The sequence below is a fragment of the Puma concolor genome, chromosome C2 (genome assembly GCF_028749965.1).
Source record: "Puma concolor isolate L17-30 chromosome C2, mPumCon1.1.hap2, whole genome shotgun sequence".
NCBI classification, from domain to species: domain Eukaryota; kingdom Metazoa; phylum Chordata; class Mammalia; order Carnivora; family Felidae; genus Puma; species Puma concolor.
The window spans coordinates 76,465,810-76,491,526 of record NC_141675.1 but is presented as its reverse complement, the minus strand read 5'-3'; the positions used below and the strand labels follow the sequence as shown (position 1 = coordinate 76,491,526).

The 25,717-nt window shown below is 48.6% G+C and overlaps 1 protein-coding gene across 3 annotated transcripts in view; it reads right to left on the bottom strand.

Annotated features, from left to right (window-relative positions):
• Nucleotides 1-4,701: 4,701 nt before the first annotated feature.
• ECE2 (endothelin converting enzyme 2) overlaps nucleotides 4,702-25,717 on the bottom strand; it is a 32,061-nt gene continuing 11,045 nt past the window's right edge. Inside the window, exons 1-19 of one of the 3 annotated variants that reach the window (XM_086674879.1) lie at nucleotides 18,588-18,759; nucleotides 18,231-18,317; nucleotides 17,748-17,883; nucleotides 17,328-17,543; nucleotides 16,736-16,860; nucleotides 16,497-16,643; nucleotides 16,269-16,334; nucleotides 12,239-12,427; nucleotides 11,399-11,541; nucleotides 10,901-11,015; nucleotides 9,397-9,507; nucleotides 8,185-8,283; nucleotides 8,005-8,082; nucleotides 7,391-7,494; nucleotides 7,084-7,194; nucleotides 6,891-6,958; nucleotides 6,538-6,728; nucleotides 6,325-6,420; nucleotides 4,702-5,606 (exon numbers count right to left, since the gene is read on the bottom strand). In XM_086674879.1, the coding sequence (XP_086531005.1) occupies nucleotides 5,430-5,606; nucleotides 6,325-6,420; nucleotides 6,538-6,728; nucleotides 6,891-6,958; nucleotides 7,084-7,194; nucleotides 7,391-7,494; nucleotides 8,005-8,082; nucleotides 8,185-8,283; nucleotides 9,397-9,507; nucleotides 10,901-11,015; nucleotides 11,399-11,541; nucleotides 12,239-12,427; nucleotides 16,269-16,334; nucleotides 16,497-16,643; nucleotides 16,736-16,860; nucleotides 17,328-17,543; nucleotides 17,748-17,883; nucleotides 18,231-18,317; nucleotides 18,588-18,626 (2,298 nt within the window). In that variant the 5' untranslated portion in view covers nucleotides 18,627-18,759 and the 3' untranslated portion in view covers nucleotides 4,702-5,429. Of the gene's footprint in view, nucleotides 5,607-6,324; nucleotides 6,421-6,537; nucleotides 6,729-6,890; nucleotides 6,959-7,083; nucleotides 7,195-7,390; nucleotides 7,495-8,004; nucleotides 8,083-8,184; nucleotides 8,284-9,396; nucleotides 9,508-10,900; nucleotides 11,016-11,398; nucleotides 11,542-12,238; nucleotides 12,428-16,268; nucleotides 16,335-16,496; nucleotides 16,644-16,735; nucleotides 16,861-17,327; nucleotides 17,544-17,747; nucleotides 17,884-18,230; nucleotides 18,318-18,587; nucleotides 18,760-25,717 lie in introns of those variants that run through there. The other 2 variants (XM_086674881.1, XM_086674880.1) reach the window with 2 other exon arrangements.

Here is a 25,717-nt window from a genome sequence, read left to right as displayed (position 1 = left end):
TTGGCCTGGGGTCTTTATTCTGGGTTCTGAGGCATTAAAGAATGCAGAAAATGTTTGTTTAAAAAAAAAAAAACAAAACGTCTAGCACAGTGTGGCTAGCTCTGAAAGAATGTTGGCTGAATATTTGTATAGACATAAATGTAAAGATCTGAAGCCTATTTTAAAACCTATTGCTTTCTTCACTCAGTGGTTGGATTCTGGGGATGACTTTCCATTTCCATCACCAATGACTAGCTCTGGTCTGCTGAACGAAGTTGGGCAGTCCATAGCTGTTTTGCCTAGTCTATCTGTGGCTTCAAGATGTCCATACATTGCCATGCTTTCTTCAGTCATTTGTAGACGTATTTCTCCTAAATCTCTCCTTTTTCCATGACTTCCTTCTATCAGATCTCAGATTTTGTCTTTTATACCAGTCACATCCCAACCAGTACCTTAGAGGAGATGGGGTGATACACACAAAGCACAGGCCATTAATGGCTAGTGCCTCCAGATGAAAAGTAAATGGATGTTTATTGTACTATGTTTCAACTTTTTTATAGGTTTGAAATGTTTCAAAATAAAAAGTTGTAGGGGGCAGGGGGAAGGGGGTAAGAGAACATAAGCTTTTGAGAGCAACAGACCTGGTATTTAAAACCACATTCTGCCCTTCACTAGCTGTGATACTTAGGCAAGCTCTCTAACCTCTCTTAGACGGTTTCTGTCTCCATGAAATGTGGGTAATAAAGTATCTCCCTTGTAAGCTGTGTGTTGAAAATGAAATAAGACAATGTATATAAAGTGCCTAGCTGGGTGCCTGGCAACTGGAAAGGAGCCAATTGTCATTTTCCAACTACCTCAAATCTTCAAGACTGAAAGAAACATGGTTGTCCCCTGCTCCCCACTTCCAACTACACAAGCCCCCAATCCTCTCTAGCCAAATATAAATGTCTGCCAATTATTTCCAAGGCCCCGTGATAATATTGATGTCCTGCCTCAAACTTCTTTTCCGTCAAATTGCCCTCTTAGAAACACTCCTTCCTATCATTTGGCCGAACTCCCAGCCTTGTGGCCACATTGCTCTCTAATTAAGGGCATCCCATCACCTGTCCCTTCCTACCACCTTCCTTCAAACTGCATCCATAAGCCACCCATGCTACTACCCCCAAACTCATGGCTTGAGCCATAGAGCTACACATCTTGTGTATGGTTCCACTCCTTTGAAAACCATTCAACCCAAAGCATGATTTACATAACACCAGAAGTGCTCCTGGCAGGACACTGCATTGCACTGTATCCACTGGGTTGCTACATTCTTTGTGTGATATTTCTCAAAGAGATTGCATTGTGGCCCTTCTGACTTTTAATTCCCAGGACTGACAGTGGATGTTACAGCCTCCTCTTTTCATAAGCACTGTTACAACTTCCCTTCTCCGGACTCTCACCTTTCATCATGCGCCTTTCACCTGATCATCCTAAACCTTTCACCATTTCTGAACATGCCCTGCCCCTTCAAGATGATTGGCCTTTTCACATGGCTATTCTTTCTGTATAGAATGCCCTTCACTCTTTTTCAGCTAGCAATTCTCCCATCCTCTGTACTCCACCTCAATGTTATGTAAGAAGCTTTTCCTGTTCTATTCTTCAAGTTTTTCATTTCTTGCCCCCCACCATGCTTGATACATATCTCTCTTTCTCTACTTTTTGAGCTGTTAGAAGACAATAACTGCTTCTTACTCATCTTTTGCCCCTAGCACCAACCTAATGCCTGGCTTGTGGTAAGCCTTGACAAATATTTATTGAATGAATGAATTCATTTTGCATTCAGCTTCAGGTCATCTTTATGTAAAATAATGGCCCATTAGGAGTCTCTTTGGAGCTCAGAGCTGGGCATCAAGAAACTGTTTGGCGGGGCGCCTGGGTGGCTCAGTCGGTTAAGCGTCCAACTTCGGCTCAGATCATGATCTCACGGTTCATGGGTTCAAGCCCCATGTTGGGCTCTGTGCTGACAGCTCAGAGCCTGGAGCCTGCTTCAGATTCTGTGTCTCCATCTCTCTCTGCCCTGCTCTCTCTCTCTCTCTCAAAGAATAAACATTTAAAAAAAATTTTAAAAATTGTTTGTATTCTCCATTTGTGAATCATGATAGGCCCGCTGAAACTGCTTATTTTATCAGGGACTCTCCTCCAACCTAAAATTTTCAGAATGCTACCAAGTGTGAAATCATATTGTTTGGCATATGTTGCCTTATCGGGCATGAGAATTAGTCAGACTTCTCAATGGGACAGTGTAGGGTGTAGGATGTGTAGGACAGTGTAGGACAGTGTAGGATGGCCTAGCACCTTACCAACAACTGTTCTCGTGTGTCCACCTGGGAGCAGTATACTTTATTTCCCCTTCCGCCTTAACACATCGGAGCATATCACAGATGCATATTCATCAATTTGTCAGGGCCACTAAGGGTGAAGATTACATCTGTTACCTGATGTTCACCTTGCCTTGCCTCTGGAACCAAGCACCTGCAGAGTGTTCAACAAACAGGTGCTACCTGGCTTAATTTCAACTCGACATGTGTTTAGGTTCCCTGCGGCTGCCTGGTTGTCTCATATGCCTGGCCCAGGGTAGCTAGATGGCATGGAAATGCACCTGCTGGTGATGGTCTGACACAGAAGTGCAGTGACATTGACCAGAAGACAGATGTTTATGCATGAGTCTAAACTCAGTCACGACCTAGAAGACTAAATGGTGGTGATTAAGAGCATCTGAGCTCCGAGTCTGACTTTAATGCAATCTGTCTTATCTGACGTTGGAAATTACCTAATTTTTTCCTTAGTTTCTCCACTTGTAAAATGGAGACAATTACAGAACCTTCTTATAAGTTGTTGTGGGAATTTAATGAGATGATTTTAAAGTACTTAGAACCAGCTTAGCAAAATAGGGACTTAGTAAATGAAAGCTGACCTTTGGCCTTTTTGCACATATGGAGCTTCACTGCCACAGTGGCCCACTAGTCAGCATCCTAAACTGGCTTCTGAAATCAGATGTAAAGGGAAGAGCTGCCAACCCTCTCTCCTCACCCATTATGATCTCTGACATTATAGATCTCATTCTCTGTGCAACACCCAAACTTCACATGTTACTTCCTAATATTTCTGAATATTTGCTAAGCCCATGAATTCGCTGCTTAAAACACTAATACTGAACTGGTCCCCACAGATCATCTCATCCAACCCACTTGTTTTACAGACTGCTAAGGAAACTGAGCCCTGAAGCAGGCATGAGCCATGCCTAGTGTCACACAGCTAAGAAGTGGCAGAGCTGGAACCAGAACCAGGTCTCCAGGCATGATGGCCCTCTTCTCTCCAATACACTTTGCTGTCTCCCCCAGAGTCCTGCTTTCAGAGGCTCAGCCATGTTTTCCCTTGGTCTTAGAGATCCTGAGGCCACCGTCTTCCTTTCTGAGCAGGCAGCACCTCCAAGTAACATGACAGGGGCCCACATACAGCTCTTTATGGGGACAGGACACAGACTGTGAGGCACATGTGCCAATACCCAGGGATCAGGGCCTCAGCAGTAATCACTGCCAGAGCTTCACTTACCCTTCCAAACTCAACAGACACACCTCTGTTTAGACTTTGGAGAGCACTGAGTTTTAAAGGCAACTGTGATGATTCTTTCCACTGTCTTGCTCTGGTTCTCATTTTTCAGACAAAGAAACTGGGGCTCGTGGAGGTTAGAGGGAACAAGCTCAAGCTCCTACAGCTTTCCAAGCTTCAATTTCAATCCAGGCCTCTTTAACGGTAGTGAAGTACTGAGGGTTAGATCTGTAAAATGGAAACTGGAGCACTTATAAAATATGGTTGCTATGGGGATCAGATGAGCTCATGAAGGTGAAACCACCAGTAGAACAACCATCCTTCCTGAGGGAAGGAACCATCTTATTCATCTTTGCGTCGCCCATGCCTGGCACACCGTGGGTAATAAATGTGCTTTAAAAAAATAATAAACCCATGAATGCATAAATTAATAAATGAATGAGTAAAAAATGAGGCACTTAGCAGAGGTGCCTGGAACACAAGAGGTATTCAATAAATGCTCCTTTTCCCCTCCCTTGCTCAGGAGGGTGGCAGCCAGACCCACAGTCTCTGCCTAACTCTTGGTAGGCCTTGATGGGGGTGTGTGGTGGGTAAGTGACTCTCAGGAGTACTGAGGCTATGGAGAAATGCATGTCTTCTCGGCCATAAGCAGAGACAGTGTTCTGAGCTCCAGGGAATGGCATGCTACCTTGGCCAGGGCTTTCCTCCGCTGTAGGGTAAGGGCCACCCATCTTCCAAGCTGACCTTGGCCCAGTAGTTACCCAGATTCAGTGTTAGGCCTGTCTGCATGCACCAGTGGAGGGCAGTGGCAAATCCTTCCAGTGATGAAGATATGACCACCAGAGAAAGTACTCCACCCAGCCAAACTCAACTTCATTCCATTCTTTCATCCTGACTCTCTTTCTCTGTCTTCTTGGGGCTTCATATTTCCGTCCCCTGTGTCTGGCGACTGAGTAAATGAGTGTCTAGAAGCGTGCCTAGCATATAGAAGGTGCTTGATAAATGTTGGTGGAATGAGTAAATGAATAAATGAAAACAGGACTGAAGGAAGAGACAGGCTGACTGATGTCTGTCTATTTATTTGCACAGGGTCCTACAGGGCCAAGACCCCTCCCTCCCCACCCTCTCCCCTGTAAAAATAAACTCTATCTTTCTCTTTCCCTGTTCTATCTGCTTTTCTGCTTGGGCCAGGGAAGATAGTCATCCCCTAAGACTTGTGCCCCAAGACACAGGAACCAGCATCCCCTATACATACACACCACACATACTTCCCCTGAGCCCAGGGAAACCAGGATGCAGCAGGAGGGCTTGTAAAGGCCCTCAGGCTTCCACTAAGAGCTGAGTACAGTTGGTCTGTCAATGAGGGTTGGCAGGAGTATTGGGAGCAGCAGCATGAGGAACATAGGGTGGGGGACAGCCCCTGAGGGGGAGCTGAAAGGAGCTGAATCCACTCCCAAGTGGACACTGAGTGAGCCTCTGGGAGAAGCATGGGAGGCACACCACCCCAGACCCTGTGTGGTCAGAGTACAGCAGGCACAGCAGGTCCCAAGGCCACCAAGTCAAGTGATCTTAGGACCAGAAGAGGCAGACTCCTTCCTGCGGGAACTGGTGCTCCCCACCCAGGCCTCTTCCAGGCAGGGTGACATGGAAGGATGTCACAGTGAATGGTGGGGGCTCCGCTGGAGGCAGGGGTACCCCCAAAGCAGAGGCACAATGTGGTGTTTGAGGGAGGACCGGGACTCACGTCACCTGTGGTGAGGAGCTGGCATTTGACCTTTCTAAACCTGGAGTGAACATCCTTGCCTGGCGAGCTGCCCCAGGCCCTGGCAACAGCCAGCCAATTCTCCCCAGTCCCACGTCTACCACACCTCACACAGCTGCCCTGGGTTCATGGGAGAGCCGACAGGGCAGCCGAAGTGCCACAGGAAGTCACGGGAGTTGGAGAGAGTACCCAGCACGCGGAAGCGAGCAGGGCTGTGGGGGTCGGTCACCAGCCCCTCGTGAGAGCTCTCGGGTGTGCGGACTGAGCACCACACCTGCAGGCCAGGACAGACATGGGGACATATGGTGTCTAGTGCGGGCAGGGCCACAGACTTGGCTGCAGCCGAGCCATCCCGGGGACGCAAACCACCACTACCCCCAGCCTCTCTGCTCAGGAGGTCTCGGGGCCACACCCAGCATCTCAGCTATAACCCCTTGCTATCAGCACCAAAGGAAGGAAGCACGCCCTCCCTCCCAAACTCCTTGAAGGCCTTTCAGAGGCGCCCTGGACAGTGGGTTGCCCAGATTGGATGCATCCGAGGGGAAGAAGCATGGCCCCCAGAGGCTGCCTGCCGGAGTGCAAAGTACCTTCAGGAAACCCTGAGCAAGGAGACTTGCTCTGCCATTTCCTTTATTCCTGGGTAGCCCTGGATGAGCCACTTTGTCCCCAAGCTTCAGCTGCCTCCTCCACAGCCACCTCACAGGAACATGGCAGGGATCAATCCTGCTCCCTACCTGCCGCCCCTCAAGCAGGACAGCCTTGCCCTTTGAGATCTGCAAAAGCCTGAAGAGTTCTCCTTCCTCAGGCCTCTCTGCATGCTTTCACAAGCCCCAGCTGAGAAGCTCTGGGCACCAGGCCTTCCCAGACCACCTTCCATACCCCAACTTCAGCCCTATTTCCCAGTCCCTTTCCTGCATGCCCCAGACTTCTAATGACATGCCCAGGAGGGAGTGGGAGAGGGGCAGGCTCCAGGCCTCCTAGGAGGGCAATACCTGGGCAAATCCCACAAAGAAGAGCTGGTGATTGGTGAGCCCCACAGCCGGCAACTGCTGCTCCTCCCCGTGCTTTCTCAGCCACGCTTTGTAAGCCTGGGGTCAGGCACAGGACGGGCAAGGCCATCAGGGGTAGCCCACCACCTCCACCCGCTGCCCATGTCCCCCAGGGTGGGTGAGCCTCGGCCACCAGAGGCCCACCAGGCCACTCACATTATAGGCAGCCTTAAGTCCCCCGTTGTCAGCGATGTTCTCCCCCAGCGTCTGGCGGCCGTTGAGCCTCTCCCCATTGACCTGGTACTGGCTGTACTGCTCCTCCATGCAGGCCGTGTGATTCCGGAAGGCTGCCAGTGACTCATTCTGCCACCAGGGCCGCAGGTTCCCTTCCTTGTCATATTCGCGCCCTGAGAAGAACTAACCTTTGCACCACACCAAGACCAGAGCAGCCTTCCACCAGCCCTAGTCCACAGACTCCAGGGTCCGTGTGGCCTGCTCCCAATATCCCAAGGCCTCGCAAGAACCACCAGGAATTCTAGGCTGGAGGGGGCAACTCTGTGGGCCTCTACCTTGGTCATCAAAGGCATGTGTCAACTCATGGCCCATCACCACGCCGATGCCACCAAAGTTCAGGGCCCTGGTAGGTGAGGAATGCTGCATGAGGACATGGTAGGGGAACTTCTGGATCCCACCTCCAGCCCTGCGCTCAGCTCATCCGCAGGCCCAAGCCCCAGGACCCAGCCCCTCCTGCCTCAGACACACTTGGGGTGGTTCCGGGTGTAGAAGGGGGCCTGCAGGATGCCAGCGGGGAAGACGATCTCATTCTTGGTTGGAAGGTAGTAGGCATTCACCGTCTGGGGCGTCATGCTCCACCTGGGAGAGCAAAAGGGAGAGGCTGAGGCTCCTGACTCTCCTGATGCCCCTCCCAGCCCAGCAGCCTTGACCTATCTCCTGCAAAGACCTTGCGCCTCTGGTTGAAATGTCTTGCCACCCCCTTCCCCAGCCCTGGAAATCTCCCCTACCTCTCCTGCTGCCCCAAGCGTCTACAGCCCCCCCCCCCCATTCTCACTGGTCCCGGCTGGGAGGCTTGCGGAGCTGGTCAGCCATCACCTTAGCAGAGAAATTGTACAAATTCAACATGTTCTGGAAAAAGGAATCTTCAGAGACTTCATACTGTGGGAGTGGTGAGAAGCAGAAAGCAAGCAAGACAACATGTTGGAGAAGATAATAGTCCCAGTTTGGCTACTAATTAGCACCTCTCTAAGCCTCTGTTTCCTCAACTGCAAAGTAAGAGCAAAATATTTAAGAAATAAGAATCACCAATATTTACATACTACCTCCTTCTATTCTCACAACAACGCTATGAGGTAGGTACTACTAGGATCCCCATTTTACAAATGAAGACACTGAGGCCCAGAGAAGTTACATAACTTGTTCAAGGTTACCCAGTTAGGTAGAAGTAGAAATAGGATTTGTGAACACTGCATTCCACCCATCCCTGGCCTGTGGCCTGGCACAGAGCCAGCATTTGAACAATGTCAGTTGCCCATACTTGCCTCTGAAAGGAACCAAAAACCACCTCCTTCCCTCCCAGTGTTTGAGCCCCAATTACTGAGCCAAGAATAGAGCCCCCACCCCCGCTCCCCTAGATGAAATTCAGCACTGGAGAGCAGAAGTACTCACCCCGTCATAAACATCATCCAGCTCTTTGGGCTCCAGGATGAAGTCCGGGAAACCAATCATATCATAGATGGCATCTGCCTGAAGAGACTAGGTTAGGGTTTCCCTCCCCAGTCTCCCTCCAAAAAACTGTGTCCTCCATCCCCACCTGAAGATGGCGCCCCAACCCTTGCTACGGCTCACTTTCTCCTTGGCTGCCCGGCGGGTTTTCTCATCCATCCAAACCAGCTGCCCCAGGGCCTCCTCGAAGGCACTCCGGATCTCGCTGATCATCCCCTCAGCCTGCGAGGGAGCAGGCACAAGTCGGCTTCCACTCACACTGATGCGTTCTTTCTCCCTGTCCACCCTAGTGTCCCATCCCTGTCCTTCCAGGGGAGTGCCCAGACTCTCAAAATAAGGCTGAGCATCTTAGGAAGATGAAAAGATTTGTGAAGGTGCTGAGATGGTGGGTGGCTCTTTTTCTCATTGATCAAGAATTTTAACTGACAATAAGTTAACTGAAGAAATATAATTTAATACAGTACATTGATTTTTATCTGAAAATGAAAGGAAGGCATTAAGAGCAGAAAATTTGGGAAATTAGGGGCATCCAGGTGGCTCAGTTGGTTAAGTGGCCAACTCTTGATCTTGGCTCAGGTCATGATCTCATGGTTCGTGGGATCGAGCCCTGCATCTGGCTCTGTGCTGACAGCATGGAGCCCACTTGGGATTCTCTCTCTCCCTCTCTCACTAACCCTCCCTACATGTGTGTACGTTCTCTAAATAAATAAAGAAAACTTAAAAAAGAAAAAGAAAAAAGAAAATTTGGGAAATTGAGAAAAGTTGAAGAAGAATATAGACCACTTATAACCCCATCACTCAGAGATAAGCCCTCTTAACATTTTGATTATTTACTTTGAGTGTCTTTCCCTGCCCAGGTATACACATATAACACAGAATTATATTGTGTAACATACATATATTTTGTAAGCTACTTCTTTTCACTTAACACTATATCATGAGCTTTAAGGCTGCCTCACAACCCACTCTAACCACAATCTTTCTTCCAGTCCCCTATGATTAGACATTTAAGTTGTTCTCATTTTCACCTATTATAAACCACCCTGCAATAAACAGTCTTGTAGATAATACTTTAAGCACATTCATTATCATCTCCTAATAAATAATAAGTATTATTTTTCTAACTGGAGAGGCAACATAAACTCATTGCAGAACATTTGGAAAATACAGAGAACTTTAAAGGACAAAAAGAACCCCTCAATCCCACCACCAAAATACTGTCCATTTATTGATGAATTTCCTTTCAGTTTTTCACCCCCTCTATGTACACACATGAACGAACAGTGAATTTTAACTAAAACAAGGGGTATTATTGGAAGGACCTTGAAGACTCACAATTTCCTTGCTTTGCCGGTCAAACGTGGCCTTCACAAAGAGGGAGCCCAAAGCGAAACCAAGTGCGTCATCCGTGTTGGAGATACAGGTCTGCCACCTTGGCGTGCAGGACTGTAAGGGACAAAGAGCCAGGCCTCCCAGAGATGGCTATGCTCTCCGTCTGGGCTGCTCTCCTCTCTGTCTCTGGGGCCAGCCCTCTCAGCTCTGAACAATGAAAGCCTGGGTTTGGGGAGCTGCCGTCTCTCCCTCAGACTCCGAGGAAAATAAAGGGCAGAATGGAAAAATGTGCCAACCCCAGCAGCCAAACTACAGGAGGAACATGTGTGCTGCCTACTCCATGCTCAGTGCTCTCCTCCTCTTAAGTTTCTAAGAGGCCCACTGGGGTCCAGAAGTTTCTTTGCTCATATCGCAGCCTTATATCCAGTCAGTCCCTCATGCAAGAAACTTGCAAAAGTCACCAGACTCCTCTATCCCCCACCCCTACATTCAATCCATCACCAAGGCTACTACTTCTATTTCTTAGTCATCTCCCCTGTCCACCCCATTGCCACTTCCCTGCCCTACAACACTCTCACCTCCGGCCCAAGATTGCAGTCACTTCCTAACTAGACACTCTGATTTCATTCTCATCCCTCTCCCCCTCCCCTGACACTCCCCTCCATCTTCCATTTAGCTTCCAGAAAGACTACCCGATACACAAATCTAACTGGGTTATTCTTCGCTTAAAATCATCCCATGGTTCCCCGTTACTGAAAGAATTGAGGCCTGACTTTTTTTTTTTTTTTTTTTAGGCCTGACTTCTTAATGGAGCATTCAGGTCCCTTCAGGGACTGCCCCAGGCCCACCTCACCCCCCTCAGCCTCTCAGCTGCCCCGTTTGCAAGCTCATACCAGAGCACATGCAAACCCACAATGCTCCTGGCCTCTAGGAATTTACACATGCTGTTCTTTCTGACTAGAGTGCCCTTTTCCCTTGCTCCTTTGGTGAACTACCTCAAACGTCACCTCTTCATAAAAGTCTTTTCTGATGCTGCCTCCTCCCCCAGGTAGAATGTGCTATCCCTTCCTCTGTTCTATAGCACAAAGGTCTTTCACACAGTGTGAGCACTTACCACCCCAAAATACCATGTTTGGTTACATGTCCATTTTCCCCACTTAATGGGGTATCTTGAAACTAAGAACTGCATTTATTCATCTTCTTAACCATCATTATCAAAGCTGAATGCCTCTACGTACCATGTACCGGGTAGGTGCTTCACTTACATTAACTCAGTCCTCAAGACAACCCTACAAGGTACTCCTGCTTCACACACCAGGAAATGGAGAGTCAGAGAGGCTGGGTGACATGCCCAAGGTCCCATAGGCTAAAAAAATGGAGGAGTTGGGATTGACACCCAAGTCATCTTGATTCCTACTCCTGTGCTCCATACTATACCATGAGGCAAATGGTGCCTGACAGTCAGCTAGGCTGGACTGGAAGGTGGGGACAGAGTCAGAAAGCCCACCTTCTTGGTGCCATAGAGGGTCTCCAGCAGCTTCTCTTGTGCAGACTCAAAGCGGTGGTCCAGGCTCGAGGTTGTCTTCTGCACCAGGTTCCAAATCAGGTAATTGTTCAGGACACTGGCATCCAGACCAGACATAAGGGAAGGGCAGGTGGGGTACCATTTTCACCCCCAATCTGCTCCATGAATGTGCAGGCAACAGAAGTCCTGAGAGGCATATGCAGGAGCTGTCCCAGAATCTCTCTCTCTCTCCCCTGGGACCACACACCTGCCTGCAGAAGTCAGTTTGGAGAAGGTGTGGGAATAAAGAGCACAAATGGGCCCCCTGAAGCCTCACCCTATGGGAATAGCCTGCAGACATTCTCTTTTGATGTTTGGAAGGTCCAGGACCTTATCAAATGCTGCTCTGTGTCTGGCTGTGACAGTCCCCCATGCCCAGTCCCTGCCTGGACCTGCATGGAGCTCTGAGTCCCACCTCCCACACTCTGGGCTCCCCCCAACCTTGGCTCTGTGTGGTTGATGAGCTCTGACACCTGCTGCAAATAATCCTTCCCATACACCACCACGGGCTCAGAGTCACCCAGCTCCAGCGGTGACAGCAAGAAAGATAGAAACTCCAGCCAGTCCATGGAGGGTGCCAGGGCCTACAAGCAAAAAAAAAAAAAAAAAAGTCTAAAGCCTCCTTGCCTACACTCCTGGCTTCCAGCAGACCCCTGCCCCACTGATATACTGGAGCCTGGGAGCCCTTCTCATTACCATGGCAACATCTATTAGCTGCTTGGTAGCCCCTTCCTATAACAAACCCTTTTCCAGGCCTGAGCACTCCTCAGTCTGGGAGCCCAATCAGTTATTATACAAGAAAAAGCACTCTATGTAATACTCAGCGGGGGCATAGATATTCAAATATTTTCATAACCATTGATAAAATACCACGCAGAGTCCCTACATAACTGGTCTCTCCTTCCAGAACCCTCCCCTCCCCCATCCAAAATCTCCATAATCCAACTAAAGTGTTGATTCCTGGCAACTAAAGGAGATGCTTCCAAATTTCTTCTGATTGTTTTGTGGACATCTTGTACACATTGTTATAGATTTTTAATATAATCCCTCTACGCATCCCCAGGCAACATGAAGGAGGACCAAGAGATGGCCTAGTGAGAGGTGGCCTAAAATGGACACCACTTTTCTTTCCAGGATAGTAACAGTGCAGCTGGGAAGCTCACAAAAGCGAGCAAATGAGGAACCGATTGGCTGCCTCAGAAAGATGACAGGAAGGGAAGCTGGGAGGTCTGCCCCAGGGCCTGGACCCTCCCAGCTGTCTCTGTTCCTCCCAGGCCCCACCTGCAGCTCCGCAATGCTCATCTTATGATAGATCTTCTCCTCATCCCGCCGCTGGTCCTGGGGTACTGTGATGTTGGCCAGTTGAATCTCCAGCTCCAGCACCTGTCGCATCTGCTCCCGTGTAGAGGCTGGCCGTCCACCCAGCAGCATCCCCAGCTCCTCCATGTAGTCCAGGTAGGCAGTAAGCACCTGTCAAGGCCCTGAGTCATCCTCAGAGCCCAGCAACAGGTCCTGCGCAAGGCTGAGAGGGCCTGTTCTGGCCCCCACCTCTGTTCAGCATCTCTTCTGCGGATTCTCCTCACAGAAGCTTTCTTGGACGATCCTGTTTTATTTCTGTCATACTGCTTACCAGTACCTGCTAGGATCTTGTTTATTTATTTGCACGCTTGTTGATCATTTATTTCCCAAATGAAAAGGTTAGTTCAGGAGAGCACTGTTCCAAGTTACAGCAACTTAGTCACCCTTCTACCCCTAGGGCCTAGAATGGGGCCTACCACTGAACAAGTGGCCTGTAAATATTCATCCAGTAGATAGACATGCTTCCCACACTGCTCTGCCTTCTCTTTTCCTAAAGCCCTTCTATTTTTCCAGCACATCAGTGACCACATGTCTTCACTTAACAACTGAGTGGACCCCATGGGGAATTTAGTCACAGTAGTTTTAATGGCCTTCCATCTCCCATCCAGCCAGGCCTCAACCTTGCTGCTTTCTCAGCTCCCCTCTAGTCTCTAAGGGGGAGAAAAGAGCAGAAAAGAAATACATATGACCACATGTAAACACATGTATCAGACCCTGCTAGGGTTCTATAAGTGATGTGTCCTTTTTCCCTCTCACTGCAGCTCCATATAGTGGGTATTAGTTCCATTTTCCAGACGGGGAAACAAGCTTGGGAAGGTTACATGACTTGACTCATATCACAAACTAGCAGATGGCAGAATCCAAATGTGGCTCAGGCCTGACGGTTCCAGGGCCGGTGCCCCAGCACTACCCAGGCCCAGGAGGCACTTGTGTTGCTTCAGCCCCTGCTGGCACTTGAGCTGAATGAGGTAGGGACTATTTTCTCTCTTCTCCACTGTAGTCTCAGGCTCTAGCCCAGCATCTGGCACATAGTAGGTGTTCAATAAATATTTGTTGAATGAAAGGATGAGAACCTGCAAATAGACCCTCAGCACCACTCAGCACCAACTCCCTGTGGCCCTCCTCCCAGGGGCCACTCCTCACTCTGGTCCTGAAGCCCCACCCTGAGCTCCCTTAATCACCAAAGGCCGTCTCCTCTTCCACTCTATTGACAAGTTTTAAAATCCATTAAATATCCATTTAATATCCATTCCCTGCACCTCAAAATGTCTTTCTCCCACCTCTCCTCTCCCTTGCTGCTGGTGTCAGAGGAAGAGATTTGAGGACCAGTCATCCCAGGTCCTGAGGGGAATGGTTGACTCAACCAGTCACCCTGACTATGCCCTGCCCCCACCCACCTCACTTACCCCTTTCTCACCCTACCTTTAGCTGAAGACTTACCCCTGAGACTTTCCTGAACCCTGATTTACTCCTAAGTTTTTATCCTATGTGAACCTTTTATGCTACAGTTTCCACTAGATGCTGGCACAGACTTCCTACTCGAGACAATCCAGCAACACACTGAGAGCCAAACTGAAGCTTTCTCCTGCCAGTTCCTGGTTGTTGTGGTTCTCTCCTGAATTCTCAAAATTCTCTCCTCTCCTGACTCAGGTGATGTCAAACCACATATCTGTTCATGCCACTCCCAATGTGGTATTTTAAAAATGTATATTAAATTATTTTGAGGGACACAGAGAGAGAGAGAGAGAGAACATGAGCAAGGGAGAGGCAGAGAGAGAGGGAGAGAGGGAATTCCAAGCAGGCTCCATGCTGCAACACAAAGCCCAACACGGGGTTTAATCCCACGAACCGTGAGATCATGACCTGAGCCAAAACCAAGAGTCTGACACCCAACTGACTGAGCCACCCAGATGCCCTGCCAGTCTCAGTTTTGATGAGTTTCCTTTTCTATTTCTTTTGGAATAAGTGCTAAATCTGACCCGCAGGGGTCATGCACAATATGAATCTACATACCTGACCAGAAGGCCTTGGTCCACTCCCCTCCTACCCCTCTCTGGTCCATCAATAGGTTATATGCCTCCCCACCTCACAGCCTTTGCATAAGCTTTTCCCTTTGCCTAAACCCTCTCCTTTCACTGCAGCCTGCTGTTACCCTAGGACTAGGCTGGTTCCCTGTGACGCTCAGTCTCAGAACACTGTGCTTCTCCTCTGTGACAGTCCCAGCAACTTCACACAGGAGAACTGTGCACTGAGCCACTTCCTGTCTTCTCCCCCACCTAGAGGCCAAAGGCAATGTCTTGTTGACCACATGCCAGGAGGAGGGTCTGCCTGAGGAATGCTCAGTGTTTGAAAACCAATGAAGGGACAAATGACTCTAGCAGTTGTTTTACTCCACAGCAGTCTACCTCACTGTCTGTCTTTCTCCCACTGCCCTTAAAATACAGGGATATTCTTCTGTATTCTACCTCTGCCTCTCACTTCTCCTAGGCCTTTGTGTAGGTTTTTAAGGAGATGGCCCTGAAGTCCTCGGCTCCCTCCAGCCTCATCCTGTCTCCAGGACTCCACCCAGCTTCCACAGCTGCCTGCTGACCTTTCCATCTAGACATCTGGACATTGTCTGGGTCCTTCACAACCACACATCTAAAACAAGTCGTTCCCACTCTCTGAGTGTCTACATAAGCTTGCATCCCCCCTCCCCAAACAAGCACCATAGGAGGTAAATGCTATGATCCTCACTTTACAGATGAAGAAACAACTTCCAAGAGAATTTAATCAACTTGCACCAAGCCGCAGGGCTGGGATTAAAATCGAGGTCTGACCTCAAAGTCTGCCCTTGTCCTGTGATGTAACACTGTCTCCTTTTCCCCAACGTGCCCTGAGCTGGTTCTTCTTACAGGCACCCCTGGTTCTCCAAGGACCGCTCCATTCCACCATCACTCAGGCTTATAGACTCATCTGTCTTTATCTCTTCCTCCTTCTACTCCTTTCTCCAAACACCCAGCCACCAGCAACTCGTGATTTGCACTAGGTCATGTCTCTTGCATCCTGCCCTTCTTAACATTCCCTCTGCCACTGACCACATCAGGGCCCTTACAGACTCAGAGCCTGGAGTGCAACTGACTCTTAACTCATCTCCAGGCTCCCTCTCTTGCATCTACTTGTCACACCTCAGCCAGACTGGCTTCCCAAAGCACTGCTCACCGTGTTGCTCCCTTCCTGCTCTGGAGCATGCAACAGCTCTCGGAGACCTATACAATGAACCCAGTGTGGCATTCCAGGTCCCCTCTGCAACTAGTTCCTACCCACCTGTCCAGCCCCTCATCTGCTCTGAGCTCCACATTTTGCCAAGCTGGACCCCTTCTCATGGTCCAAAAATGCCTTAGCCTTTCCTTCTTCAAGACTTTGTTTAAACTATTCTCATTACCCAGCATGCCCTTGCCCACTCTTAGATATTCTACAGGGCCCGGCTCAAACGCAATCTCGTTAGGAAAGCTCTGACTACCTGAATCTCTTCTGAGGCCTATAGACCCTCTTTTGAACCTGTTCTTAGCTATCTAGGTCCATAAAGCCATCTACATTGAAAGCTTTGTGTGACAGTGGCTCTGGAGGTACATCTCAGAATTCCCCCATTGCACCTGGCACATAGTAGAGGCCTATAAAATGTTTCCCTAGAAGAATAAAGGGGAGGAAGGAAAGAAGGGAAGAGGGAAGGGAAGGGAAGAAAAAAAAGAGGGTGGGAAAGAGAGGAGGGAGGGAAGGAAGGATGGAAGGGAGGAAGGAAAAAACTGAGGGAAGAGTGAAGGGAGGAAGACGGAAGAAAGGGTAGTTGGCTCACTAGGTGACAGGACAGGTTCACCTTCCCCACTATGACCCTTGGCAAGGGGGAAAGTAAACAGGAATCAGCCCAGCTCAACAGAGGGGTGGGGTTGGGTGTTCTGGGGATGCTCCTTACTTTCTCATTGGCGGTCCTGTTTAGGTAGTAATCTCGAGAGGGGAGAAAGAGCCCAGACTGGTCCACCTGCAATAGCAAGTGAAGGGAGTAAGCCTTCCCCACACACATACCTGGACTCTTGTGCAGGGGTGGGGCGTGGGGCCACCCCAGCCTGCCTGTCATAGGGAAGGGGAGTCTGGGTCAGTCAATGGTCCATCAGTCCCTCTCAACCCTTCTCCGGAATGGTACCTGGATAACATTGCTGTTAGAACTCTTGGAGTCGGCACTGACATAGACAGTGAAGAAGGGGGTGGCTCTGTAGGTCCCTGCTACTGCCTTCAGCACTTCCATGAAGTTATCCTGCTCCCAGGACCCCGTGATGTTCCAACCACCAATCTGGGTAGAGACCATAATGGAAACTATGGCACAGAGGCCCCCAAAGCTTATCCTCTCCCAGGACCTAGCCTGACCTCCCCCAGTGGTCCTACCTTGTCGATGAGGTCTCGCAGCGGCTGGGCTCCCAGCTCCTCAATGCGCTCCACCTGCAGACAGGATAGGTAGAAGCGCTGTGTCTTCCGCTCCGCTTCGCTGCTTGAGTTGAAGGTGGTGTTTTCTGTGGGGTAGACCACATTTTTCTGTGGGGTGGTTGACAGCTATGCTATCTAGTGAGAGGGGTCCTGGGCCCTTGCTTGGTCCCTCTCCCTGCCTTGTTAAGGGGCAGTCCTCCTAATGTAGACTCAGGAAGATCATCTGAAACCGCCAAGCGTGACTTCTTCTCCCCTGTCCATGGAAACCCTCAAAGATCTCTAAGCTCCACAGACTCCCTCGTGCCTGCCACACCTCAACAGTGATCCAAGCAGAGTGAAGAGAAGAGTCCTTTCGTTATAGTCAGAGATCTGTCCCCTCAAAGCCATCTCCACCTCTCAGGAACCCCCTGCTCTCTGCATCCCCTACCCAGGAATGTTTGCAGTCACCCACTTAGTCATTCAGTCATGGACCTTTATTGAGTACCTAAATGCGAAGCCCTGTTCCAGGCATGAGTTGTACTTGGCACAATGCCTCCCTGACAGCCCCACTCACCAAGCAGGTGTTTCAGTATGGCCTGGTTCTGGTCCCAGAGGCTGTTGAAGGTGTTCCAGCGAGAACGCCCATCGGGCAGGGGATTTCTCTGAATCCAGCCTCCACAGGAAAACTGGTAAAAGTCCTCACAGGGACTCACACTACGGTCCAGAGACTCCAGGATTTTTCCAGCCACTCGAATGCAAGCCTCTGTGAGGCAGGTGTTGTGGGATGGGTCTGTGGCAGGGGACATGGTGGGGGGAAAGGGGGCTGTCGGTGGGTCTGAGAAAACAATGCTTTGGGGAAAGCCATGACAGCAAGAAGGTTGGGAGGAGAGAGAAAAGTTGGGGGAAGACTGGCCCCCACCAGAGAAAACCTTAGGGGTCCTTGAGCCAGAGCCCCCACACCAAGAGGGCTGGTGACAGGTGTGGGCCCACCTACCTCTGTGGTACTGGACCCCCAGGGCCACGAAGCAGCCCAGAAGCAGTGCACCCAGCAGTAGAGAGACAGCTGCTAAGACCAGCTCCAGTTGGGTGTGAGAGCCCAAGAGGTCTCTTGTCCTCTTCTGGAATCCCACCTGGGAACACAGGATGACAGTGAGCTACCAAGCTGCAGGTGAGGATCCAAGTTCACAGAAGTCCTCCCAAAGGGTGAAGACACGGCCAGTTTCCAGAGCCACGGAGCAAAGACGCTAAAGGGGTCAACTTTGGGCACAGGGGCAATGAGGCAGTCTGAGTTGAGCCCTGAGCCTGTTTAGTGCAACGTCATGGCTTACAATCGCCTCACCACAGTCCTAGCGCAGAGGCCAGAGATGGAGGGGAGGTGGGGGCAGGTGACCCTCCAGGGCAGCCCAAAGCTCCTGGGTCTGCCAGACGTCCTGTCAGGACTGGGGCCTGGTGAGAAAGGGAGAACCCCCTTGCCCACCTCCACAGCGTCCGGGGAGGCCCCGCCCTCTACGGGGGTCTCAGGTGCGTCTTCCTCCCGCAGCGTGGTCCGTTTGTACTCCACCATCTGCCAGACAGTGGGGGCGCCAACCGAAGTCAGGCAGAGAGGGGTCTTTGGCCACGGCCCTGCCCCAGTGCCCCTGGCCTCTCTGCAGTGAGGGCCCCCTCTCTCCTGCCGGGCTTGCCGGCCTGGGCCCCCCACGCCCGACCCCCGGCCCCCTCTGAGACTCAGCCCTTTCACCGCCAGCCCGAGCCCCTGCCCTGCCGACGCCGCCTGCTCCCTCAGCCTCACCCCCTCCACCCAGGCCTCTCCCCGGAGCCCGGGGCTCCCACTCACGTTGCCGCCACCGCCCAGCTCCTGCAGCGCAACGTTCATGGTGGAGTCGGGGCGGGCGGCACCTTAGGGCTCCCGGCGGCTGGCCCTTGCCCAGGCCTCGGCCTCGGCTCCTGGCCCCCAGCCCTCACCGCCGCCCGCCATCAAGGCCTCTGCCGCAGCCCCTCGCTCCGCCGCTGCCGCCGCCGCCGCCGCCGCCGCCGCCGCCGCCCCCGCCTGCCCGAGCCCCCTCCCGCTGCGGCGCCCCGCCCGAGGTGGGGGTAACGTGGGGGGAGGAGCGTGCCCGCCGCTGCCCGCTGCCCGCCGCCCGCCCTGTGCGCCGGGACCTGGACCTTGCTCGGGTGCTGGCGGCCACCCTCCAGCAACACCAGGACCCCTGTCCTCTTCAGGATCAGCCTCCCCTCTCCTAGCAACACACTCCTGCCAGCCACCCATAATTTCCATGCCTTTGACCCAGTCTCAACCCCCGGTGATATTTCTTGGCCCAATTCCTGGAACTGCAGGCCCTCCCACCCCCTTTAAACACCTTTGGGAAATTATGCTCCCGGGAGGAACATCTGTCCCCAGCAGTCCACACAGCCCCTCCTCAGCCAGCATACGCAACGCAGAACATGGGGGTCGACCCACATTCAGAGGGTCCATACAGCATCTACCCAGAGAGCACACAGACCCAGAGTAACACAGGCAGGCACTCAGCCCAACACATGGTCCCTGCACACACTCAGTATACACACTGCACACTCACCATGTAGACCTCGATAAGGCACCCAGAGCCAGCACACAAACTACACCGTCCTTCTCTACACACACAGCACACATATACAGCACACACACAAAGTACATGGGCACCACACACACACACACACACACACACACACACACACACACACATAATCCACACTCTGACTCCACTCTTACATGTTGCTTCAAGACTGCACTTTTACTCCCCAAGATAATTGTTGTCATCAGATCATCTCACAAAGGGAGGGTTACAGATGGTGACAAATCGGCAGGGAAAAAAACAGCCATGTATAGATATTTAAAGAAAAGACGTGCTAACACTTCTAACTTGAGGAAAGCAAACCATTTTATTTGGGAGGTTTACAAGGAAAAAAAAAAAAAACACCAAGCAATATTTAACTGAGAGGCAGTAGTGTGGCATCTACGCATCTGCCATCTGCCTTCCATATTGTCATTCCTTAATCAGGCCTGGCGGTGTTGCAGTCTGCTGCACTGAAGAGTGCCCAGGCTTTTTGCCACAGTTTTTTTTTTTTTTTTTTAAAGTGCCTCATCCTCGTCCCTCTTCCCCAGCAGAGTTCATGAATTTGATGTGAGAAGACTCAGAATGGGGGCAAATCCATAATCAATTTCTCAACACTCACGTCAGTCCTCAGCTTGCTGCATAAGGTTTTAACATGGATTGCTCTTGTGGCTGAGAAAGGGTGGATGATGAATGGATCAGGTTAAGAATGTGGACTTCTTCCTTTGGCATTTCCACCCCCTTCCCTGTCCCGCCCCACCCACCCACCCAATTGCATGTTCTCAAGTTGGAGACATAGAAGACAGTACAGTGTCATAGGTAGGATGAAGGATTCTGGATTCAGACTCAATGCCCTCACTTGTAAAACTGAAATAAGAGTAGTACCTATTTCAAAGGACAGTGTCTGGCATATAAAGGGCACTCAGTGTGTTAGCTGCTATTTTCGTGTTATTGTTGTTAAAATTCTGCAGGTAGAAATGAGAATTGTAAGGCGGGAGGAAGCCTGTCCTATTTCCCAGGCGTTAGAGTAGGTAGATGGGTTCTAAGTTGTTTAGCGGTTCCCTGTGCAAGAAGCTTTCACATCTAGCCATACTGGGGTCTGCAGCAGCAAGGCCTTGGGATATCCACTCACAACAAGTTTCTGGAGTTATTCATGTTCACTCTGATGCAGCATCGCAGTGGCACTCGCCTCTTCCCCTTGTCACCTACAAGCCTGGATGAAGGGAAACATGTCAGCAGAGGCAGTCTTGGCCCGTGGGAAATTCCACCATGGCATGACTATGTGAGTGTAACCGAAGCTACTATATAAGGATTTCTGGCAACAGGCTCATTAGAAATAGTCCCATGCCGGGGCGCCTGGGTGGCTCAGTCGGTTGGGCGTCCGACTTCGGCTCAGGCCATGATCTCACGGTCCGTGAGTTCGAGCCCCGAGTCGGGCTCTGTGCTGACAGCTCAGAGCCTGGAGCCTGTTTCGAATTCTGTGTCTCCCTCTCTCTCTGACCCTCCCCCGTTCATGCTCTGTCTCTCTCAGTCTCAAAAATAAATAAATGTTAAAAAAAAAAAAAAGAAATAGTCCCATGCCTACTGCAATGCCAAAATAGAAATAGCAAGCCTATATAACACTTTAGTATATGCCAGCCACTGTTCTAGGTGCTTTACCTCTATGTACTCGTTTGCCCTTATGGCACTTATGAAGCCATTTTACAGATGAGCAGACTGAGGCATAGAAAGGCTGAGAGTCACACAACTCATAAGTAGCAGAGCTGGGATTTAAACCCAAGAAGTCTGGCTCCTTTCTGGAGAGCACTTTGGCAACATGAATCGAAAGGAGGTTATACTTCCTTCCAGCATTAGTTGCTTGTCTTCTGCCACATTTTCTCTGAAAGGGTAAGGGGAAACACATCAGTTTTCAAGCCGGACAGATCTGAACTCAAATCTGGACTCAATTCTTTATCAGCTGTATCATCTTTATCAAGTGACTTGAAAGCTCTGACCCTTAATTTTCTTTATCTGTAAAATGGGAACAATCGTCAGTGTCTCAGAGAGTTGCTGTGAGAATTAAATGCAGCCACGTATGAGAAAGACTGGTACCTAGTTTTACAGTGTTCTCAGTTTCACTAGGCTTGGCCTAAATGGACATTTCCTTTCCATGCCTCTTTCGTGATTCAAGTTATTTATTAGGCTCATAACTATTCTTGACTACATGTTAAATACCCTACTCTGAGAGGTCGGAGATTGCTCTAATCTATAATTCTCTTTTCTTTCCTCTGTGTTTATCACCCTGACTCTTTTTCTTCTCTCATTCTATTGTTTTTTTCTCTTTCTCTTTTCTGCTCTTCTTTTCCTATAGGAATGATCTTTCTTTTGGTCTTTTTTCCCTCTAAATTGATTGTGAATTGAGAGGGAATTGACAATGGCTTATGTGCTAAATTTACAAGAACAATGTAGTCATGAAGACGATAAGACACATTAATGTCCAGTGTTGACAAAAATGGGAAATATGGGCACTCTCTACATTGCTGGTGGCTTATAAATTGATAAAACTTTTTGGCAATATGAATCAAAAGATGTAAGTGTATATATATACCCTTTGAACCAGAAAGTCTTATTCTGGGAAATTGTTCCAGGAAATAATCATGATCCATAGGATGTTTGTATCAACTAGCTTTTGCTGCCTAACAACCCTCTCCAAAGTTTGTGGATCAAAATAGCAAACATGTATTATTTCTTATATTCTTGCAGGTTGACTGGATGGTTGTTCAGTTCCGGTTCAGCTCAGTAAGAGCTGGATGGCCTAGCTGAATGGCCTCACTGACATGTTTGGGCCTCAGTCGGGATGACTGGGCCCTGTCTCTGTATGGTGTCTCCTTCTCCAGGAGGAAAACCCAGGCTCGTTCATATGGTGGTGTCAGGATTCCCAGCAACAAAAAATGGGGCAAGCCTCAGTATATAAACAGTTTTCAAGCCTCTGCTTATCCCACATTTGCTAATGTCCCTAACGGCAAAGCAAGTCAGATGGTCAAGCCCAGATTTAGGAAGAGAGAAACAGAATTTACTATTTGATTGGAGGAGCTACAAAATATTGGAACCATTTTTTTCCTACAACGTTTGTTCATCACAGGACTGTCTGTAATAACAACAAAAACAAACAAGAAGAGTAGAGGACAAAAAAAAATTAAAGGTCTTCTCAAATAAATCAAACATCCATACAATGGGATAACAATGCAACATTTACAAATGACTGAAAGGAAGAGTTAATGCTGTAGGGAAATGTTCTCCATATAGAATTAAGTGGGGGAGTAAAAGGGTTGCAAAATCTTATTTTTGTGAAGCAAAAAAGTATAAAGCACAGATTTTATTTATTTATTTTGTTTATTTATTTTGGGAGAGAAAGAGAGAGAGAGCGTGTGCTCAAGCAGGAGTGGCGAAGGGCAGAGAAAAAAATCCCAAGCAGGCTCTGAGCTGTCAGCAGAGCCTGAGCAGGTCTTGATCTCACCAGCTGAACCATGAGATCCTGACCTGAGCCAAAATCAACTCAGTCGTTTAATTGACTGAGCCACCCAGGCACCCCTAAAAAGCACAGATTTTGGGGCGCCTGGGTGGCGCAGTCGGTTAAGCGTCCGGCTTCAGCCAGGTCACGATCTCGCGGTCCTGAGTTCGAGCCCCGTGTCAGGCTCTGGGCTGATGGCTCGGAGCCTGGAGCCTGTTTCCGATTCTGTGTCTCCCTCTCTCTCTGCCCCTCCCCCATTCATGCTCTGTCTCTCTCTGTCCCAAAAATAAATAAAAACGTTGAAAAAAAAATTAAAAAAAAAAGCACAGATTTTAAAAAAGAGATTGGAAGGACAGCAACAAAATGGTAATATATCTAATGATGAGATTACTTTTAACGTCTTCCTTATGCTTTTCTGTATACAGTTAACAATTCTACTGTCCTGCTCTTACCTAAGCACTTCACATATGTTAATTTAATCTTCACAATGACCCAATAAGATAGAGTCTAGCAGTATCATTGTCCCTATTTTACAGATGAGGAACCTAAGACACAGGAAAGCTTACTAACATACCCAAGGTCACACATCAGGTAGAAGGCAGATCCTTGATTTCATTCTAAACTCCGTGCTCTTTTAACTATTATTCTTTCTTCTAAGTCAAGTGATTTGTCTGGAACCAGAGTGTGGTGTTTGGTAAATGGACTATATCATTGGTTTTAAACCTTTAAAAAAAAAATCATCAAACACTTTTTCTTGCAAAAGTAATATACTCCAGAAGTAGAATAAAAAGATGAAATTCCATCTGCCAGGATCCCAGTAACATCCTCAGAGAAAACCATTATTAGTAGTTTAGTATGTATCCTTCCATATCTTTCTTCTATATGCAATTACATACCTAAACACACTGTGTGTATGTGTGGGTATGCATATATGTGTGTGTATGCTTTTTCCCCATCCATGAAATTATGCTCTACCCTCATTATTTGGTGACATTTGGCAGGCTTTGGAGATCTTATCATGTCAATCTACACAGATCTGCCTTATTCCTTTTTGTGACTTAATCAGTTTCTGCTAAATAGAATGAGTCCCAGAAATACCCTCATGGTATGGACTTCCTTTGACAGGCTGGGAGCAAAGGGCCCCCAGAGAGAGTTTAAGAAAGGAGAAACATAGTCATGAGAGATGTAAAAAGATGACCCAAACATATTTGTAACAGGTTGTATTTGTTTCCTAGCATTGCTGTAACAAAGTACCACAAACTGAGGGGCTTAAAACAACAGAAACTTACTGTTTCACAGTTCTGGAGGTGAAAAATCCAAAATCAAAGTCGTGGCAGGACCATACTCCCTGGGAAGGCTCTGGGAGGAACCTTTCTTGCCTCTTCCAGCTTCACCTGGCTCCCAACAATCCCTAGTGTTCCTCGGCTTGGCTCCCCTTCCTCACATAACCTTTTCCCCTGTGTGTATGTGCCTTTGTGCATCTATCCTCTTATAAAAACATCAGTGATTGGATTTAGGGCCTACCCTATTCCAGTACGACCTCATCTTAGTTTAATTAATTACATCTGCAAAGACCTTATTTCCAAATTGAAGTTTATACTCTGAGGCTCCAGGTGGACAGGAATTTTACGGGGCTTCCTATTCAACCTGCTACATAGGCCTAAAGTTTCCACCTTAATACAAGTGGCATTATTACTCAATTGACAAAAAGCATAGTATTCTGTTTAGAGCATATGGATCAAGTCCACTAGGCTTTGAGGTACTCGCAGTTGAGAAATTCAATGCACTGTCACAAAAGTCCAAACAAACTTAATTTCATATTAGTTGTGAAAACGAATTTTCATCTCATGGGTAGGGATGCAAAACTTTAGAATTTTAAGTAGAGGATCACAATTTAAAGGCCCCCTCCTCCCCCATCCACCTGGGTGGCTCAGTCAGTTAAGTGTCTGACTTCAGCTCAGGTCATATCTCATGGTTTGTGAGTTCAAGCCCCACGTCTGGCTCTGTGCTGACAGCTCAGAGCCTGGAGTCTGCTTTGGATTCTCTGTCTCCCTCTCTCTGCCCCTCCCCTGCTTGTGCTCTGTTTCTCTCTCTCTCTCATAAATAAATAAACATTAAAAAAATTAAATGATCCCCCCAACATTTTTATAACATAACTGTAGCTTATATAATGCAGTATCATTCTGATTTTGCACCTAGGTCTTTTGCTTTAATCATGACCTGGCACACACAGAAGGAACTGGAATAAGATTATTTAAGAAGGAGCTAACCAAATGAATTCCAAGGTAAATTGTTATTCCTCCAATCTTTTCGTTCTGGGGGTAGACAAGAGAATAATTTCAATTCCCCAAAAGCACTCTCATCTCATCCTTAGCAAGAACTCTTATGGTCCCTTTAGCACTTTTGGTGAAGGGAGGCTCATTACCTCCTGAGACAACCCACCTCACATAAGGACAACGATTTCATCTACAAAACTGTCCTTAGTGTAGGTTCTATCATCTCTAATGCTTCAAACTGGAACATGGAGGCTCAGAGAGATATGCATAGTATGCAAACACATGAGGAAAAGCTTAGAAGGATATATATTAAAGTTTTCACGTAACTTTGTGTTTTCCTGAAATGTTAATAGTACAGTGAATACATTTTTTTTCAGATTTTATTTTTAAGTAATCTCTACACCCAAAGTGGGGCTCTAACCTACAACCCCAAGATCAAGAGCTGCATACTCCACCAACTGAGCCATCCAGGTGCCCCAAAATGAATGTATTTTTTTAGATTAAAATAATTGAAAGAACTTTGTTTTTCATATTCAGTGTTAATGATCTATTACGTTCTGAAAACAACTCAAGGTCCTATGAATGCATTTTTTTTTAAACTATAATT